Source organism: Osmerus eperlanus, chromosome 11 (genome assembly GCF_963692335.1).
Source record: "Osmerus eperlanus chromosome 11, fOsmEpe2.1, whole genome shotgun sequence".
In the NCBI taxonomy this organism is placed as follows: Eukaryota; Metazoa; Chordata; class Actinopteri; order Osmeriformes; family Osmeridae; genus Osmerus; species Osmerus eperlanus.
In genome coordinates, this window is record NC_085028.1 from 4286892 (window position 1) to 4301649 (window position 14758).

Below are 14758 nucleotides of genomic sequence, written 5' to 3' on the forward strand. Positions count from 1 at the left end.
ACACAGAAGCCTTCCAAAAGACTTGACTGTGTGGTAGTCATCCCCACACCACACCTTTAGAGTCACGTGGGCGAGACAGCTCTTGAGGGGCCAGTTCAAGAGGTTTCAGAGTTGAGGACATTTAGATAGAGATGTACTGTAGATCAGCAGTGATGAATAATATTATCTTCGTAATACTCATACACTATTTGTCAGCAACATTTTGATGGTTTGACCTCATTGAACATACCGAGCTTCATTTAATCCACACACGGGTAGTTTCTGTTATACACATATACATTGGTTGTCCTAGCTCGATATAAAATGTTCATAGTATGTATATGAAAGACGAGAAAAATCTCGTCTTTTTGCAAGCAATGAAGTTTGTTTCACGTCATACATAATGCTTATTGTATAAGAATATTTCCCATTTACAATTAACAGCGAAAAAAACGTGAATCAATTTGGTAAATTGTTGCAAAAAATATATAACTTGAAACACTCCAACTGCAATGGAGAACATGCAAACGAGGTGTAGCTCTTGCACTTTCTGTGAAAGTTCTGTGAAGTCGTCACATCCGACCTATGTAATTCAGGAAGTCATTTATGCCGCAAAGTGAAAGAGAGCAGAGGCATAACATCAGTTGAGAAGGGCGCTGTTACTGTAGAAAGTACTCTCTTCTTCAGCAGTAGCCTATCAATGATCATTTTTCATGTTTCTTCTACTGTTCGGTAGGGAGACGGCCAATCCATGATGCTAAACACTGGAGTGGAGTGGCCATGATGGCCAAGTTTAAAACCAAGGAACAAACTTTGAACAAGTCGGAATTGTAATACGGTTTAATTCGTCCTGGGCGCAGCCAAAATTTGCAATGGCACACTTTAGCAGCTATATTACCATTGGGACCTTTCTTTTTATTGCCTGCTTTGGAATGTCGAATTGTTACTTTACCGTTCCTCTGAAAATTTTCACGGGAAAGTTTAATTCTTCAATGGATTTGGACTTGACTCCTCTTCAACTGAAGCAAACCTCTGGAAACGAATTGTCCTTGGCATCTGATCCGAATGGAATCGTGAACTTTTTGGACATGGTCAACAATTTGCAAGGAGATTCTGGAAGAGGCTATTACATGGAGATGTCAATCGGGACTCCAGGTCAAAAGGTATATTTTTTTCAGCATTTAAAATGAGTGATCCTGCTCATCCTCTTTATTTTATTTTATTATGATGTATCTATTTATGGTATTCAATGTCAAGACTACAAACACAGCTGAACAATATTTCTATGAATTAATAAATGAAAACGCTCTACGGTGTTAAGAGGCATTAACCTTCCTGATATTCTATTGTCTTCAGTCACACAAAGACAGGTTGTCTCAGCCAGCATGTGATTCAGAGAGAGATTGAGGAGGCAGTGGGCCCCTAGGGCATCGGGCAGGCAGGCAGGCAGGCAGGCAAGTGGGGTATATGGGGGAGGCTGCAGCCAGCCCTAGGACCTGGGCCTTTGGGTAAGCCCCTACTCACATGAGCTCACATGATGCAGTCCGAGCTCCCCTAGCCGAGCAGCTGACCAGGATTAGCATGTACAAAGTCTCTGTGAGAGCAGTCTCACACAGAACCCCTCAAAACAACTCGCCAAATCTGTGTGTGTGGGTGTACAGTTACAGTACAGTTATTTACTGTACTTGCACGTTTTGTGAAATGTTGAAATGTCTCTCACATGACGTGTTACAGAAAATATAAAAAGGTTTGTTTGAGTCTAATAACTGATTAAAGGAATTGGTGAAGGAATCAGCTTCCTTGAGGTGTTTCTCTGAAACTAGCTTAAAACATTAGTTAATTAGTTAATCAGTAAAATGCCCCATGGTACATTGGTCTTTGGACTAAGGGTTATACGATTTGGGGCTTTAAGACTTAAGGGTTTCAGCTTAGACTATTTGGTTCCCACCAGCTTATCAGGCTCATTTTTGCCTCCTCACTGCCTTGTGGTCTATCACAGGCATGTGTGCACACAGCACAGACTGCCGCTAAGTCTGACATCATTAGCTTACAGCATCAAACACTTCCCCTGCTACACTCCTGACTATCAACAGTAGTCGGGATGGGAGATACAATATTAGCCTGAGAGAGAGAGAGAGAGAGAGAGAGAGAGAGAGAGGGGAGAGTGGTGGGAACGCAACCTCCAACCCAACCTCAAACAGGCCTATCAGTGATGTAATTAAGGACCTCAGTGTTAAACGAGGCCCTATTCAAATGAGCCACTAATTGCCACATCTGTTGGCTGGCGTCGCAGCCCGACGGGCTGAGGTGTCGTCTGGAGCGCCTCACATCTGCTAAGTGCTACAAACAGGTAGCAGATGCACGCCGCCGATGTGCCTCTGCCGAGAACGCTCGCAAAGGCGCCGGGCGGGCGACCACACTGGCCGGCTGACAAGGAGAGGGCCGGAGGACGTGCCGGGGTCCAGGAGGTGGGAGGTAGAGGAGAAATGCCCCGGTCCCCCCCCCTTCTCCTCCCTGCCCCCCCCCCCCCCCCCTCACCCGCTAAGCTCCGGCTGCCTGGGTTCTGGTGGTTTCCGGCGCGCGTGGAAACATGCCATCTGTGTGGTGGCTGTGGGGGTTTCGGGGATGGCACGGTTACAAGCGGTGGGAACGGGGCCAGCCCCGACGAGGAAGCACACTCAGATAGGGCGCTCGCTGGCTCAGTGCTGGCCTCGCAGGACGAGGAAGCAGATGTGCTTGGTTTCCGGGGACGACCGAGTGATATGTTGTTGTTTCTGATGTTGTCTTTATTTTGGAAGACGGCGACTTCCTGCTCAGCAGGTTGTGACACAAAAAGGCTCCCCACAGCAGAATCAGGGAGAGGGAGAGTAGGAAGGGAATAGGCGCTCTAATGCCCGAGGTTTGGAACTCGTTCTGGCATCAGCCACAAAGAAAGTCTTCATCGTCTCTTGAGTTGAGCTGGCTATGGTTAAACCTTGCTATGTCTAGCTATGGAACGGATCAAAACTCCAAAAGAAAGTCTATGTCCTGTTACATCTTCCATAGGGTGTCTATCCGCCTGTCCCCAAGCAAATAAGCATGTCCTGTGAAGCAGCTTCACGTAGGTTACAATATTCAGTAAATAACCGTTTGGCATGAGTGTGGAACTGTAGAGGACTAACACGGCCCCCTAAATGATGACACTAAGTAATGACCCTTGTGTGCCTGTTGCAGAGGTTAAGAACTCTGTTAGCTCATTAGTTCCCCGTCGTTGACTTGACGCTGTGAGATAACATTAGTTCAACTGATGCTAGCATGTAGGCACACAAACACACTCACACACACTGGTCTGGTAACACACAGGTGACAAATACCAGGTCAGGTCTCTAGACACAGGAGACATGTGGGAATGGTCACGTTTGCCCAGGTCTTTAATTAAAACCCAATGTCAGAGACATAGCACATAGGGCATAGCTTGAGTGCTAAGGAGCTGTCCTTTACCAGTCTATTTCTGTGTGTCCTGTGTGGATGTTTGCCTTGTAGGGAGGGGTTGGTGAGTGTGTTGACAAATGACGAATAAAGTTTTCCCTTTTGTCAAACAGCTGAACATCCTGGTGGACACAGGGAGTAGCAACTTTGCTGTGGCAGCCTCGGCCCATCCCTTCATTACACACTTCTTCGACACTGCACTGTAAGTGTGTGTGTGTGTGTGTGTGTGTGTGTGTGTGTGTGTGTGTGTGTGTGTGTGTGTGTGTGTGTGTGTGTGTGTGTGTGTGTGTGTGTGTGTGTGTGTGTGTGTGTGTGTGTGTGTGTGTGTGTGTGTGTGTGTGTGTGTGTGTGTGGGGGGAGGGGTGGTCAAATCCAGGCCCTGTGATCTCTGTCTGGAACGTCTGGTTTTGTGTTATGTTGAGATAAGATTACCGCATCAGGAAGTCAAACAAAACTAAAAGGGAAAGCATTGATTAACGTTGACAACGACAATGAGCTGGCCTGTTTTACCGAAATGTGCATTTGTGTGTGAGTACTCGTTTGTCCATATTAATCTTGCTTTGTCTCTGAAAGGCTGGTTAACCCTGCGTCTCCGACCGTGTGTCCAGTTCTAGCACGTACCAGGCCACAGGCAGGATGGTGTCTGTGAGGTACACCCAGGGAAACTGGGAGGGTGAGCTGGGCATCGATCGTGTTTCCTTCCCCAAGGGACCCAACGGCACCATGAGCATCAACATCGCCGCCATCCTGTCCTCTGAAGGGTTCTTCCTCCCCGGGGTCAACTGGCAAGGCATTCTGGGACTGGCCTACCCCTTGCTGGCACGGGTAAGGCTGGGAGAGGGCACTCCTTGCACCCTCTGGTGCCACCTTGATATGAATGCATGCCAATGGGTGTGTTTGATTACAGACTTGCCCCAAGGCTTCCCTGGGCACAGTGTGCTACTGAATGTTATCACCAAGCAGACAAACCCAGGCTGGGGAGGTGCACGTATGATATGGGTCAAGGAAGGTGTCTGTGCTGACTTGAGTTTATACTTCGCCGACGGATGACTTTTGCAGATAGTAGCAATCCAGGTGCTCCTCGGTCGTGGACCACTTCCGACCCTAACACTCCGCTCACTGCTCAGATAAGATCCGCTTTCGTTCAAGTTTGGACATTTGTCACGCGTCACATGCATGGCTCTGACCCTAGACACGACCGTACAAGGTTATGAAGATTTGTCGGAAATGGTTCAGTCACGGGAGGGGTGGGGAGGGTACTGGCGCGAGTTATTCCTAGCGCTCACAGGAGTTCCACGCTTCAATTTGAAAAGCACAGCTATTTATTGTGTCGTCTGCCCACAGTGGCCCTACGCAGGGTTTCCCGCAGCACTTTTCCGTTGGGTCTAAACACACGCCTGACGCCTTAACTACGTTGTTTTCTCCCATTCCAAACCGTGACCAACCCCAGTCTCCCTTCTCTGCAGAACGCATTAGTCTATCGCACAAACTAGCCCCCCCCGCATTAGTCTATCGCAACTAGGTCTCCCGGTCTGACAGCAAACCTAACCCTACCACCTTAACTAATATTTTCTTTCCCGCCTGCCTTTGCAGCCTGATTCGTCCGTGGAGCCTTTCTTCAACTCGGTGGTGCGACAGACGGGCATTCCAGATGTCTTCTCGCTCCAGATGTGCGGAGCTGGACTGTCGGCCAGCAGCTCTGCCGACCCCGTGGGGGGCAGTCTTGTGAGTAGTCAGCAGGGTTGGGGGGGGGGGGGGGGGCCTGACAAAGGAAGAGCTGTTGAGTCCCACACTAGATGTGAACCGAGGCTGTTCCCTCTCAGGCACTTAAGGCTGAGGCAGAGGCTGAGGCTCTGCTGCCTCCAGATCCGGTTAAACCTTCCGGGGGAAGGATGAGGCTGAGCAGCTTGATGCTTCTTAGAAACATGATCGCTAGCTGCTCCCCCTGCCTCCCCGATGTGCTTCCCCTATAGGACGCCCCATCCAGTTAGCAAGTGGCTAATGAGGCTAAGATCGCACCCTGCCGACAGCAGGTCTGTCAGCGTCGCGGAGCTGCCTGCCGCTTGCCCGCCACGTGACCCAGTGAGAGCGGCAGATGGGCGAGATGGCGAGATGCCTCGCAGGGATAAACCTGCCCCCCCCCCCCCCCCACCCCCCCCCAAAAAAAACGTGTCACTGTTATTCTTGCTTGCTATCTCTTTTCACAGGGGTCTCAAAAGTGAATGACGGTCTGCTCTGTTTCAGGTCATGGGAGGTGTTGAACCAACTCTGTACCGGGGGTCAATGTGGTACACCCCCATTAGACAAGAATGGTATTACCAGGTGGAAGTGTTGAAGCTGGAGGTGGGCGACCAGAACTTAAACCTGGACTGCAGAGAGGTATGAGAATATCCAACTGAACTCCGAGCAAAAACGATCCTGTTTCACAGGGTCCAAGTTTATGATGTTGACTAGTCTATAAATCCATTGTGTTCTATAAAGCCAACCGACAGCCATTTTCAATGGAGAATCAACATGTTTTTTCTTTCTTTCAAATGTATAACTAAGACTCGTAGATGTTTGAAAAATTGGATTTGAGGTCTCTCTTCATACAGAAATACCAAGGTTGATTTTGCAAGACATCTGGGCAGTAGCACTTAGCAAACTGGAATGTTTTCTACTACATGTTTTTACTGTTTTCGTTCTTGCTATGTACAGTATGTTTCTCTTATGCTGCGCCAGAATTGCCCTCAGGAGACAGTAAAGATTTTTTGAATAGAAAAGGAATCGAATTGTTGTTTGAAGAAATATGACAGGACTGTTTGTCAACCCTTCCAGGAGGATGGCTATTATGCCTGACCACACAACTGGTTGTTCCGTCAGGGTCTTCTGAGAATCCCAACAATAACATGCCCTGTTTTTGCGTCTCACCCTGCCTTACAGTACAACATGGATAAAGCCATAGTTGACAGTGGAACCACTCTTCTGCGACTGCCTGTCAATGTCTTCAATGCCGTGGTGGAAGCCATTTCCAGAAGTTCTCTGGTATGTCTGCAGTGGCCATGAGCAATCATACACACAGCGAGAATAAAACGACAGGTTCTTTGTTGGGCTGTGAGGACGAGGACAACCTTTTGAAGCGTCCCTGTTTTCTTTAACAAAACGCCCATGGTTGGTACTTATCCACAGGGTCTAAACATTCATATATATATATATATATACTAATAGTTGACACTAATTCACCTTATTTCTTATTAATGAAGATACTTAAATTACACTAAGCCTTTGAATCACGTTAAAGTACAATAAGCAGATTTTCAGCACGTTCAGGGATGAACGGTAGTACATTTGAATGACAAATAGACGGCACGTTTAACACGTTTTGCCGCCCTTATTGCTCCATTGTTCCTCACACCCCCCTTCGCTCTCTACCCCTGCCTCCGCTGTCCAGATCCAGGATTTCTCCTCGGGCTTCTGGTTGGGCACGAAGCTGGCCTGCTGGATGAAGGGAGAGACCCCCTGGAGGTTCTTCCCCAAGCTGTCCCTCTACCTGAGAGCCACCAACACCAGCCAGTCCTTCCGTATCACTATCCTCCCTCAGGTGACCACATTGCCATGCTTCGTCTAAGTTTCCCCATGAATACATCGACACACACGACATATGTATTTGTACCTCATTTCTATGCCTTTTGTCTATATCTGTTCTGTGTGTGTTTCCATGTGTGTGTGTGTACCACTGAGAGGCACTGCATTTCGTTCGCACAGTTGAGCAATGACAATAAAGGTATCGATTGATTGATTTTCCGTCCCCACTTCGGCCTGCCCCTCCCCCAGCTGTACATTCAGCCAATCACGGACGTCGACGGCACGCTGGACTGCTTCCGATTCGGCGTGTCGTCTTCGGCCAACGGCCTCGTCATCGGAGCCACCGTCATGGAGGGCTTCTACGTGGCGTTCGACCGCGCCCAGAAGAGGGTGGGCTTCGCTCTCAGCACTTGTGCAGGTAAAGACCGACTCATCTGAGTCAGTCCTAATCATCTTGTAACCAGAAACATTAGAGGCACTGTCTCTCTGGAACCTTCTGGTATCTATTTTCGACCTCGGAAAAAAAGGGATGCCGTACCGATTTGGGGTTCTGTATATGCGTACATGCTACCTAATGTAATAGCTGGATCCTTTAACCTAATATGACAGCGTTAAATCTCTGGTCTTGCCATCCCTCCATTCATTCTTTTTCGTCCCTTTTATAGTGAACGGAGGGGTGGCTGTGTCCGAGATCTCCGGGCCCTTCTCGGCGGAGGACGTGGCGGCGGACTGTGCCGCCGGAGGCCTGCTGAAGGAGCCCTTCTTCTGGGTCATCTCCTACGCCCTCATGGCCGTGTGCGGCCTGGTCCTCCTGCTCCTGCTGCTCCTCCTGGTGCTGCCCTGCCAGCGGCGCGACCGCCTGGGGGAGATCACCGACGAGTCCTCGCTGGTCCGACACCGCATCAAGTGACTGAGACGAAACCTGGGTGGTGGCGAGTCGGGGGACACACCGCCCGGGCACTCTGCAGCGCCGTCGTCAGAGGAGGCGATAGGCTCGCACTGACCAATGAGAATGATTCACTGGATATTTTTGGACATGACTATTGGCTGAGATTGGTCAGCTGGCGGTACTTCCTGGTTTGACGAGTAAAGACAAGAGACTAGATGCATATTTATTCCCCTTGTACCCCATCAAAACCACAACCACCTTAATCTGTGTTTAGAGAACAATACAGGAAAGAAAAATAGGAATAAGTTAAGTATCTCTGAAGTACATGCTTTCCCTGTTGAAGTCTGTGTTGAGGAGCTAAATATTTTGCTGTACAAAGGCCATATCACTGTTTTGTGACGGTCACTTCCAATGTCCTAGCTTTCTATTATGTAGGACATATGTGTGTTCAGGTGCACTTTGTTTTTCCAATACTGATCAAAACATTCACATTTTCAAAGATCTCAATCACTCTGATGTGTTAATGGTAGAAGGATGGAGTATTTTGAAGGAAGACAATTTGTCAATGATGTTGTGTAAAATTACTAATATACATACTGTTGTTTAAATTCATGTTTGATTGCACGCTACTACCCCGATTCCCTGATAATGTAAGACACCTAAAGGTTGTTTGTAAGGGCACATATATTTATATTTTAGTATTTTTATTGAAAATCATTGAATATGTTTGTTAGGTATTACAAGCCAAAGTCAGTAATGGTCAATCAAAGATGTACTGTTTATTACTGTGTCTAAAACAACGTTGTTTCAGGTACAGAGTGCTTTGCCATGTTCATCTGGTTTATTTTTGTGTGTTTATATGTGCCAAATTTGTGATCTGTACATACATAATTATATGAACTTGATTAAACATAACATTCCTCTTGCACTTAATATGGATATTTTCTTGTCACTCACTTTATATGCCATCATTACAAAATATATAATATGTGAGATAAGTGCGTGCCTTGCAGACACAAGCACATCCAATAACAGGCTTTGAGTGACATCTAGTGTTGAAATGTAGTACTTCACCTCGAGATTTAAGATTCATGCAGTGGAAAACATCCGGAAACGTCCAGAAATGATCGGATTTCCAAAGATAACAACAAACACTACACTGATGTTCATTATTTAGAGATAACAACACGCTCTTTACTAAAGCACAGTAAAACATGACTAATAAATAAGGATAGCACTGGATCATTTGAAAGCAGTAGCATACAGACACACATCAACCTTTTACGTCTTTGTACTGTAGCTGTTCTGATATGTCTTCATTCAAATACATATTGACCTTCATCTTTGTATTGTTCTTCATCTTGATATTTCTGGAAAGGAGAACAACTGGTCAAAACTTCCCATGACACTATTCATGTCCACCTATTTAAAACACGCGTCATTTATACCTGCATCTGCTCATAGAGCCACTCTAGGTAGAAGGGGACGTTGCCATAGGCTGCCGGGACGCCCGAGACACATCCGTGCGCCCAGCTTCTGTCCCCAATGAGCCACCATACAGAATCCTCCTCTGTCACCAGGGGGCCACCTAAGTCTCCCTGAGAAAGAGAGTCCATAGTGACAGTATGGAACTACAACACTCATAGCTCTGGCAGTTGGTTAGGGTCACGGTAAGAAACGCATCTGTTATTTGCTGTGCCATTGCCCTGGTTTTGCTTGAAGTCGATAAGATTACTAGATAAGAAACGTAGATTCAGATCAATGGATTACTCCTGGTCATTATGTCACATACATAAAGGCTACTTTCAAGCCCAAAGGAACACACAATGGTGGTTTTGTTTGGCCACAATCTGTTACATTTGAAAAGCCTCATTCAATGATTATTTTTTCTTCTAATGTCAATTGCTATGTATGCACATGAAAAGCGGAATTGTATGAATGACTGAAAGGGTGTTCAAACAAACTGACAGAACAGCACTGCGGCGTTCAAACCCTTTCTTTTTCTAATTCTTAGTCTCAGACAATTTTCCAGTTAGGGGAACACTGAGTGAGAATGCAAATATCGACATGTCATACTGCACAGACTTCACTCATACATTTCCTTTAAGTTCCAGTTTCTACACTAGATCCACATCAGCCCATCGGTTCTGCTCTCCTCAGCTGCAGGGCCACTAAGTGGCAGAGCCGCGCCTGGCGGCGAGCGTTTAATCCGCCTCTGCGTGTCTTCTGTTCTGAAGGTTGCCAGTTCGATTCCCGGTCATGCCAAAATGACGTTGTGTCCTTGGGCAAGGCACTTCACCCTACTTGCCTCGGGGAGAATGTCCCTGTACTTACTGTAAGTCGCTCTGGATAAGAGCGTCTGCTAAATGACTAAATGTTCTGTATTACCTCACAAGGCTGCACCACCGCCCCCGGGTTTCCAGCACAGACCGTGTCCCGGGTGTAGGCCCCATCAGAACCTGGGAGGTCGCGGCAGGCCGCGGGGTCTAACAACGTCACCTCCGCTTCCATCAGGAACTCCGAGCCGACGTCTTCAGAGGAAGGACGCAAGGAAGGAAACGAGGAAGGGAGTAGGAAAGAGGAAGGGACCCAACAGGAGACGGAAGTGAGAAACCCAACAGGAGACTATCCCATGAGATAATGTGTTGTTTTCCAAACCCATGAGAACATACAGTTATGACTTACTCGTGAGTTCTGTGCTGCCAAATCCCGTTGTCCAGCATTTCCTGGAAGCTTTGAAGTCCAGCCCAACATTGGGCAGACAGGCAGGCCTGATATTACCTGTATACACACAGCCCAAGGGTTTGTGTTGAAAGCGAGTGATTCAACAGGACGTCAGAGCTAAGCTTTACTAAGCTCTGGCGTCAAAGAGAAACAGGAGCACATCAAAGCAAGTGAAATGATGTTCATGAAATGATAAGAACGAAAACCCATGTTTACCATTTGTTTATGGTTTGCTGCTATTAGGACAAAATGGGATGAGAAATAATGAAGTCACTTCCTCACTTGTCATCACGAGTGGTTTGGTGAGCCTCATCAGAGCAATGTTATTCCTCCCAGTGTTGGTTTGAAAGGCCTCGTGGGCCAGAATGTGGCTGACTTGTAAACCATCATGAAACGCAGTGGACCAGGTATTTACTACACCTGCAAACACCTTCCAGGATTGAGGGTTGGAGTCCCTGTCGAGAAAACACAAAACAACGAACTTTGTTTCGGTTCCGGTTCCGATTCACCCATCTTCCCCGATCTCTGGTAGGTCTGGACAGGCACAAGCAAGATGGAGGACGCTAAGTGCTACTGGATCCAGATGACAGGGCTTGTTCACAGGTCTGTTCACAGAAGAGCGGACAAGGACATGGCAGGAGAGGCTCACTTCTGCACACAGCTAGCTGCCGTGACGATCCAATAGGGGCTGATGATGGTGCCGCTGCAGTTGACGGAGCTGGTCAGCAGGGCGTGCCAACACCACGCCCCCAGACTGGCGGGCGGCTCGTTCCCGGCACCACTAGACGTGGGGGTCTCTCTGGTCCCACAGTCTACAGAAAGAGAAGGGTGTTTTCTCCTGTGGTGGACCAGTCTACAAGGTACTCTGGTCCCACAGTCTACAGAAAGAGAATGGTGTTTTCTCCTGTGGTGGACCAGTCTACAAGGTACTCTGGGAACACAGTCTAGAGGGGACACTGGTAACACAGTCTGGAGGGGACACTGGTAACAGTCTGGAGGGGACAGCCCCTATACACCAGTGTCCCCTACAGACCGTGTTAACAACATGGGACACAACACATTTTAAAAAGGTGACTAAAACAAGGTGCAGTGAAAGCTATGCCGTAATGAATCGGCACGTCTACATTGAAATCGTGATCGCCATTCGAGTGACTAACTTGTCAACTAGCATTTTGTCTATTCAATCCAGTCATGTAACCAGATCACTTTGGACGGATAAAATATTGAGAAATCCGAAGAGCTGAAGTTTCGCTTGACTGACCGACGCATTGCAGAGTAACAGCACTCCCACTGGAACAGTTGTTGCTGAGGAGCAGAACCAAAAAACACCAAGAGGGCCGTCACTACCCAACAGACTGATCGCCCTGCATCACTAACCACCATGGTCACGAGGACCCTCTAAAACATGGCTGAGCTGGTGTTGCCTCAGGTCATACCTGTTGATGAACAGCTTCAGTATGTTTGTGTCTGGGCTTGACCCTGTCTTCACCTGGAGGTAGCCGTTACTCGTGTTGATCCTCATTTGGCCAGATTGTGCAGAGGTGTACCTGTTCATAATCGACACAACACAACAAAATGTAAATCAAAACATTGCTTCACTTGTATATTTGCTAGCGTACATGTCGACTTTGTATACTTCGGTCAAGTTAACGTATTATAATTTTTCTTCAGAACATGCTCCACTTCAATTCCACTGTACCAAATAGTGCCACTACAGGAATAAAACCTTCTGTATGAACGCATCTCACACACTGTATCCCATCCTCTGGCAAGCGGTTTGCCCAAGGTTAGTAGTCCAGCCTTCTGAGCACACTGGCTTCCAGGAACGGTCCTCAGACCTGTAGATCTGAAGGAGAAAACCAGAGCCAAACAGCCTGACTGCTTAAGCACACACACACACACACACACACACACACAGACAGAATTGGATGTATTAGTGTCAGATAAGGACAAGACCACAAGACTGCTCCCCTTGACTAAATAACATGTGAGCACAAGCCTGTTGCAGACTAGTGTAGGCTGAATCTCTCATGTGACATGTGGCTGTGGAACAGGAGGGTGCACCTACAGCACATAGTCTCATCCTCCCCACCAGGGCAGTCGGTCACCCCGTCACACCACTGGGACTGGAGAACGCAGAGGTCATCCCTGCACCGCACCCCGAAACACATGGAAGACACTGGGAAAACAGTGCGCGGGTGTGTTTTTAGGTTCATAGGGACACAAATAGACAGCTGTGATATACGTCTTAGCAACACATACGACTTGAACTCCTGGCCTGTTTAAGAACGCAAAGAAACATGGAAAAGACACTGTGGTTCCGTACAGTAGTAGCCCAGGAGGACCCCAGCCACCAGGAGGAGAAGCAGGGCGCTGACGACGGCCGTCACTGTCCACTTCCTGCAGTTCCTCCTTCCTAGGACAGACCCATACTGATGAAAGACATGCGCTCGACACTTCAGCACAACCTCCTCTATATATCCCAGCAGTCGAAAATCAAGTTTGATCTGGTTAGTGTGTGCAGATTTAAACATTTAAACAGCAAACACCCACTCAAGCATATACAGTAATCTATAAAATAATAATCCAAACTAAGAACTGTGTAGTTGATAGGTCTGGAAAGCCGTTTCACCGTTTGGAGGGATGGTGGCAGGGGTTTGTGGTGGGCTGGGAGGGTACAGGGCCACCTGGTGGACGTACTGGGGCCCCGCAGGGGGGTCTGCTGGTGGGGGTCCCTCCTCCTCCTCAGAGCCGTCATTAACACTCACAACACCAGGTTCCTGTGCATACACGAGTGTGGAGTATGAGGAATGATCCACAGAACATCACATATACAGAAGTTGGAGTTCTGCAGTCTCTCTCCTGAAGGCTAATATGAGAAGGGTATAATAGCTTTACAGAAGGTATTCAGAATAGAAAGACACTGTTAAATACCAATTTGTAATGCTCTGGAGTTCACATATCAACTACAGTAGGCAACATAACATACCGAATTGGCAGACATTTTTTTCTTTCAAGACACCTTGGGCTAGAAATCTATATGGAAAGCAAATGCATTGTCATTCTACAGAGCATATCAATCACACAATGTCCATTGCTAAGTTTCAGTAGATAAGCTTACGGTTTACAAAAACCAGTGACAATTGAGTCAAAAACGACACATGGATATCGTCCAGAAGCTATTAACACACAATACGTACACAATACTTACAGTTCATGCGACTTCAACCTGATCAAGCTCAATTCACATCTGAAGCTCATTCCATGGTCCTCACATGCACACCCTCTCCAGGAGAGCAGACTGGAGCAGCTGTTTGTGCCTGGACACTCCTCAGTAGTGGCTGTAGGTGGGAGTTAACCCTCTCACCGGAGCACCAGGGGTGACGGAAGAACACAACACTCTCAGCAGGGAAGGTTAACCCCTTTCAGTGTTCACTGGCAAGTCTTTTAGCAATACTCTGAGGTTTGAGGTATATTGGGATTCTAAGTACAAGTGAAAGAATGGTAAAAGTCACCCTACTTTGCTTGAACTAGCTGAATCGACTGTACAGACAGCGGTGTCACTACATAGCTAAGTGAGTTTTCATGTCGATCTAGTTCTGGTAACACAAACTTCAGCTCTCTGAGAATAACTTCCATTTACCCCTGTAGCGTAAGACTGTTTGTCTTCATGAGATGTGAAAAGTCATACGATTTTCCAAAATGTACTAACCTATACCACTTACCTGTAATATAATTTAAGTGTTCAAAAAAACGTTGTTCATGACTTTGGCGTTACCATGTGTTTAATAATTTTTATGTACATATCATATTTATATTTTACAGTTTATCATGTGACAGATGATGTACATGAACAAAACACGGATTCTAAAATATTCTATATCAAAATAAGAAAACTAAGTCTGTGAATGTGTCTGGTTATGTATCATTGTAATGTAGTTTTAAGTATTTGATTACATCATGCCCCTAGTACAGTCAAGTTCAAACACATTCATCCCTGGGACTAGAGTTCCAATCCAGCACAGAAATTCAGGACATAATACAGTACATTCTTAGTTCCCTACAGGTCATGGCATAGAATGACGACTGGTCACATTTGTTATGAAACCGCATAGCCTAAATATAAAGTCTCTT

At 46.9% G+C, this 14758-nt stretch overlaps 2 protein-coding genes across 2 annotated transcripts; one reads left to right on the forward strand and one right to left on the reverse strand.

The window, feature by feature from the left end:
* Window positions 1-479: 479 nt before the first annotated feature.
* bace2 (beta-secretase 2) lies at window positions 480-8057 on the forward strand. The gene is made up of 9 exons (XM_062473083.1): window positions 480-1142; window positions 3561-3649; window positions 4056-4272; window positions 5041-5172; window positions 5692-5826; window positions 6370-6471; window positions 6878-7027; window positions 7261-7429; window positions 7677-8057. Exons 1-9 carry the CDS (start codon window positions 852-854, stop codon window positions 7919-7921), a joined length of 1530 nt encoding a protein of 509 aa, XP_062329067.1. The 5' UTR covers window positions 480-851; the 3' UTR covers window positions 7922-8057.
* Window positions 8058-8830: 773 nt separating this feature from the next.
* Window positions 8831-13654, reverse strand: LOC134029099 (transmembrane protease serine 2-like). The gene is made up of 13 exons (XM_062473084.1): window positions 13614-13654; window positions 13257-13404; window positions 12951-13040; window positions 12693-12803; window positions 12373-12502; window positions 12061-12171; window positions 11886-11929; window positions 11274-11436; window positions 10907-11079; window positions 10586-10681; window positions 10289-10431; window positions 9349-9498; window positions 8831-9270 (listed from the first exon to the last, which is right to left on the reverse strand). Exons 1-13 carry the CDS (start codon window positions 13626-13628, stop codon window positions 9217-9219), a joined length of 1428 nt encoding a protein of 475 aa, XP_062329068.1. The 5' UTR covers window positions 13629-13654; the 3' UTR covers window positions 8831-9216.
* Window positions 13655-14758: the final 1104 nt, after the last annotated feature.

What these genes read in the sequence shown, in the direction of transcription:
- LOC134029099 (XM_062473084.1), bottom strand. An exon ending in CTGAAGCTGTTCATCAACAG is followed by an intron (nt 11,930 to 12,060) that starts GTATGACCTGAG and finishes TCTGCTCCTCAG; the next exon opens with CAACAACTGTTCCAGTGGGA. An exon ending in GCAGCTAGCTGTGTGCAGAA is followed by an intron (nt 11,080 to 11,273) that starts GTGAGCCTCTCC and finishes TTTTCTCGACAG; the next exon opens with GGACTCCAACCCTCAATCCT.
- bace2 (XM_062473083.1), top strand. Translation starts at nt 852, where the DNA reads ATGGCACACTTTAGCAGCTATATTACCATTGGGACCTTTCTTTTTATT. An exon ending in TCGGGACTCCAGGTCAAAAG is followed by an intron (nt 1,143 to 3,560) that starts GTATATTTTTTT and finishes TTTGTCAAACAG; the next exon opens with CTGAACATCCTGGTGGACAC. An exon ending in CCATTTCCAGAAGTTCTCTG is followed by an intron (nt 6,472 to 6,877) that starts GTATGTCTGCAG and finishes TCCGCTGTCCAG; the next exon opens with ATCCAGGATTTCTCCTCGGG.